This window comes from Morone saxatilis, unplaced genomic scaffold (assembly GCF_004916995.1).
Source record: "Morone saxatilis isolate NCDOM2014 unplaced genomic scaffold, NCSU_SB_2.0 Contig9, whole genome shotgun sequence".
NCBI classification, from domain to species: domain Eukaryota; kingdom Metazoa; phylum Chordata; class Actinopteri; family Moronidae; genus Morone; species Morone saxatilis.
Genome location: NW_023340268.1, coordinates 7,030,557 through 7,035,992, shown reverse-complemented (window position 1 = coordinate 7,035,992; position 5,436 = coordinate 7,030,557). Strand labels below are relative to the sequence as shown.

At 38.8% G+C, this 5,436-nt stretch overlaps 1 protein-coding gene across 1 annotated transcript in view; it reads right to left on the bottom strand.

The window, feature by feature from the left end:
• Window positions 1-5,436, bottom strand: part of spaca4l (sperm acrosome associated 4 like) — a gene marked incomplete in the record, with an annotated part of 12,566 nt that overhangs the window by 523 nt on the left and 6,607 nt on the right. The window contains 2 exon segments of the mRNA XM_035682006.1: window positions 1-1,031; window positions 2,768-2,878. Of these exon segments, the coding sequence (XP_035537899.1) occupies window positions 802-1,031; window positions 2,768-2,878 (341 nt within the window).

Here is a 5,436-nt window from a genome sequence, read left to right as displayed (position 1 = left end):
AGCATTAAGACTGGAAACAGGGAAACAGATGTCCCGGCTCTGTCCAATGGTAAAAGAATACAATCACTAACACCTTTAAAGCTCACTAATTTAATTGTGAAATCAACTTGTTTTACACCCAAGGACAAAACAAACAAGAAATAACAACTAATTAGTGCGCTTTAGAGGTGCTTGTAGGCATATTTCTTTTGACAGAGCCGGGCTAGCCGTTTCCCCTTGTTTCCAGTCTTTATGCTAAGCTAAGTGGCTACTAGTTGAAGCTTAGGATTTAACGGACAGATATGAAAGTGGTATTGATCTTTTTTTAATCAAACTCTGGGCAAATGTTGGACAATTCCTTTATTCCCACAAATCAACCTACAAAAACAATTTAAATCACACAGTGAAATGCCTAACACATAATTCACCTACTGACACCCATGGACTTGTGCCTAAACCTTATACTGCTCATTCAAGAAGAGAAAGTTAATTGCAGGGCACTTTAGTTGTGGTGGACTTCTTAAATCATCTTTAATGTCGGTGGTACACACTTGTTTTACACTTTAAATGGTCGGTCAACTAACATTTTAATATCGTTTATAATGAAATGAGAACAGGGACAGGTTACTGATGAGTCTAAAAAGAAAAAAGAAAAGAGAATTTAAATTTAACTGATATAAACAGTTCAAGTGTTTAGATCACTTAAAGTGTTAAACACTGTAAGTGTTTATATCAGTGTGTGTATTATACTTCTAGGATAGAAAAAACACAAGACCCATGTGTGTGTGTTTTATGCATTTATGCATCCACTTTATTTTTCCATCAAACCACAACGTTGGCCACAAACAGAGCTGTGATGGCAGCGAGGGCCATGCTCAGCCCGGAGGTGCCGGGCAGTCCAGGCGCAGCGTTACACAGGTCGTTGTTGCAGCACGTCTTGGTCAAGGTGTAAACGGTGGTGTTGGAGTCGCTGTTGGGGAAGTTCACCTGTTGGGTCTTGTTGCAGTCAGCCACTGCCAGACAGCCCTTCGTCTTGATGTCCACGAAGCCGGCTGTGGAGCGATAGCAAACACACACAATAACGGTCAGAGTCTGAGTCAGTGGATGCCGGTAAAACTCCCTCTTCTCTTCCTCGTACCTACCATATCTAGGGGGGGTTGCAGCACAGCTTTAGCGTACATGTGTGTGCTAATGCTTGAGCAATATTTATGCTTTTTAAGACCTTGCAGTTTGTTAGAAACATCAAATGATTACTCTTAAAAATCAAATTGGTTTCCATTAATTTCCATTGGATGTAAAACTTGTTGGGGTATATGAAGTTACATTATCACTGAAATGGAGGGAATGGAAGGACAAACAATAACAAAAATGTTTGAAGTAAAAAATAATGTGTTTTTTAAGCTAAATTTTTAAGTTCATGCAACAGTATAATATATTGACCGTGCATTAGCCTCCCAAATCTTAATATCTATTTTGTAAATAGACCGTGAAGATATATATTATAAATTAATGTTTTATGTGCATGGCTACCTTAGCTGTCAGATCGGAAGAATGATCTGATGCCAATAAGTTAAAAAAAAGAGAGACTGAACAAGCCTGTAGTTTTTCTATAGTGAGTGAAGACAGACATTAGCGATCACAATCACCATTTCAAAAACACTTGAATAAATATCTCAGAATGGTAAGAGGCAGATCTGTGATCTCCAACACCTTATAGAGCTGCAACTGATTTTAATTAATCTTCCTTATTAATCATACCCCTCATGAGGAGCAGTGGCATTCACACATCTACAAATACTACTTTATACTAAAGTTAATTCATTACAGTAGTAGTCTAATGGATTAATTAACAATTTGGTTGGGAATCACTGGTTTAAATCACTGCCCCCAGTGGAATAATCAAGTAATCATTCTAGCGTAAGAAAAACCCTTGTCTTAACCGCAGGAATGTCCCGATCCATACGAACGATCAGTATCGGCACTGATAAGGGCATTTCTTAAACTGATCGGTATCGGCTATGTTGAGCTTTATGATCTGATCTAATCTTTTGTCTTACTAAGAAAGCTTTCATGTACAGTGCAGCCATTGTCAACTCTGTGTCTGTGTCTCTGCGTGTGTGCTTTTGTGTGTCTCTGTGTGCCCGCAGTGAAACTCAACAATGGGTGGGGCTGCTCCTGATTGGAGGAGAATAGCAGTAGAGAGCTGATACAATCACACTCAACAGGCCACTGCAAGTGCAACAAAGTCCCATGGACAAAAAGCCAATAAGAGTAATTCATTAATTAAATCCACGCAAAAGATGTAGAAAGGACGGACATAAACACTGGAAGAATACGGACAGTTCATACAGGTCACTCAGGCAAACGCTGCACCAAAGCACCAAACAAAGAGAGAAACTCCCTTCAGACAGCAACAAGACCAAAAAAATAAAAAATAAAAAAAATAAAAATAACTGTCCATTAACGCAATGCAGAACTACATAAAGCATAGGATTGAATTTATTAACTTTAAATGTACTTGAAGAGTGCAATGTGCAACCAAAACAAGAAATACAAGTTTTGGTATCGAGACATGCTCAATATTAAATTACTTGGATCGGATTAGCTGCTAAAAAAAAAAAAAAACCTTGATCGGGGCATCATTATTTAACCGTTGATAAAAGGTTGTCCTCCTTTGTTGCTGTTACAGAGATATTTGAGAATGTAAGTGGTAAGGTGTTATGTCAGAACTGATGACAACTTTGAGAGAATGTCATCCGATGAGATTTGTAGCCCCTGGGCTCCTTACCTGCTTTCCCGACACCACTGAAGCACTGTTCTCCACTGTTGCATGTGGTTTTAGTGGTTAGGCACAAGTTCCAGAAGCCAATTTTGCACTCGTAGCACTGCAGGGCCTGGCCTGGTATCAGAGGGAGAAATGAGGACGGGGATAGAGAGGAATGGAGACAAGGAAAGAGGAAGAAGAAGAGTAGAATTAGTTTAAATGGGTTTGCAACAGGCTATAATCAGGAGGTTACGTACACAATAAACATCTTTTCATGTTTGTCTGAAATGGAGGCCTTCGCTGATAACAGACCGTTTCGGTGTTTACCGTCCACTCAGACGATGCAGTTTGTGTCACTATAGTCAACCAAGTGGGACCCTTTTTAAATGCCAAAGTCAGTTATCATGGACGAGACAATTTTGACCTTCAACCTTTGAACACAAGAGGTTTATTGGTCGAGGTCATACAAGCTCTTGGTGGCACATGGTCTTATCTGATTCAGCAACTCAAACATGCCTTGCTTATAAACACTTAATATTCACGTAGAATTATATTGTGCACTTTATTTACTTGATATTGTAATTATACTGCTGCCATCTCTACTCTTTGACACCAATCTGATTTCTATCCCTCCTAAGTTGCTTTTCATGAGGCTCCTATTTTTTCCACCCATTAGTTTTTATGTTCTGTTGATTAGTCAATAACTGTTTCACCAATTAAAGTTTTATTGTGGAGTTCTTGCTTTTACAAATTAAAAAGTCTAAGGATAAACATGTAAAGCCCTCAGACAAATTACACATTTGACCTATTTAAAATAGAACCTGAGCCATTTTACGAGTTTCATTTAAAAGCTGTGATTAGTCTCCAGACACAGAAAAATGACTGCAGACTATGGGAACTCTGAAGTTGCTTTAGAGTCAAGGTGTGTTGACAAAAGCTTGCTTTAATGATAACCGGTCTAAAAAGGAGGTCATTAACTCTGAACGAGGGTGTTCGTCAGCTAAGGAGTTTTCACTTCCAGTTCAGAGAATGAGCTCACCTGCAACGTATGTGCAATGTACGCAATGTGAACAAAGTGAGAGCAGCGCATATACGCAGCACATGACGAGTTCCAAAGAGGTGAGCAGGAAATAAAATGTAATAAATAAAAATCATTGATATCAAATAGGCAATAAATACGACTAAATTTAAAAAATGGGGACCTCCATCGATCTTACACCTAAAAAAGGTCTGTTTACCTGCAATGGAGAGCACCAGAGCTTGTGTAAACAGCTGTCTTTCATGGTGCTGGAGGTGCTTGTCAGTTCTGAAAAAATCTGAGTTATCTCTGCTTGGGCTTTTTTGAGCTTTTGACCATAGAGTGTATGGTTAAAAACTGAGGACATACTCATTGTACACATGCACTGTATACAAAATTCATAGTAGAGGCTGATGTTTTTCAAGTTAGCGTACACGAAATCAGTGTACTTTGGTGTACTCTATGGTGGACTAATGAGTTGTAGTGTGGCTTGATGAGCTGTAATAGTGAATCATTGATAATATATTTGTCTAACTTCATTTAGGGATCTTTCTCAGGTCTTCCTGGAACTTTCTCTCCACCGTCCACATTTTGTTTTATTGGAGCTGTGAGTAGCTGCTCCGTTTGTGCGTCTGATTGTGTCCATCAACAGCAGACCTGGTTAAAATTACTAGTCTGTAATTGGGATAGCTCTATAGGCTTTTACCAGCAATTGAGTGTTTAACAAAGAGACATCATTTAGTTGCAGTTTTCCTAGATGCTACACAGAAAAAAGGTAATAACACAAAAGATAAGATAAGCGTGATGTATGTAATGTAAACAGCAACCCAGTGGGTGCTGTGGCTTGAGAGGGTTACTGGAGATAAAATGACTGTTGCTGGAAATGCTAATTCAACAGTGTTGTGATTGCCTGGTGAGGCCTAGGTGCAGCAGACATTCATGAAGTCACGCTGAAGCTCAAAACCTCTGCCCGAATCAGCTGAGGTGACAGAAAAACAGTATAAATGGATTTCTCTCAGAAACATTGAATGAACTTAAGCTCACTTAATATGCCCTTATAAACGTTGTAACTGTAATTCTGAAGAAGTAGTAAAGAGACTTGCAACTTGGCTACAAGCCATCCATTATTATTGTTATTATTAGTCGGCCTGGGCATGCTCCAAATGACAGTTTCAGTCAGTGCCAAGTTCATTTAAAATGAAAAAACCCTAAGATTTTGTACATAAAAATACTGGTTGTTGTTTTTACAGATTAAGATCTGTTCAATGCTGTGTGTTGCCAAGCCTCAAAGACATCCTGCCAAATTGTGAGACAGAAACTATGTGTGACACACATCTGGGAGGAGATACTCAGTAGCAACTGTCAATTCTGGTGAAGCTATTGTTGGAAACCTGTCACTCCTGTTTCAGACTCAGTGCCCCATGACCAGAGTTGTTACAGAAAGTACACATTGGAGTCAAACACACACACACAAACAAACATGTCTGGAAAGTTCCATTTTCTTCTTGTTGCTTTGATTAGTCTTAGACAAAGTTTATAAAAGTTTTAAACTTTCACTTTTTCAGAGTTTCAGTAAAGCCTCTGATTTTTGTTGTATTTGACCTTACTGTGTTTTTCTTTGTGGTATCACAGTGCATTCATTAAAAAAGGTCCTGTGTGTAACATTGAGGAGGAT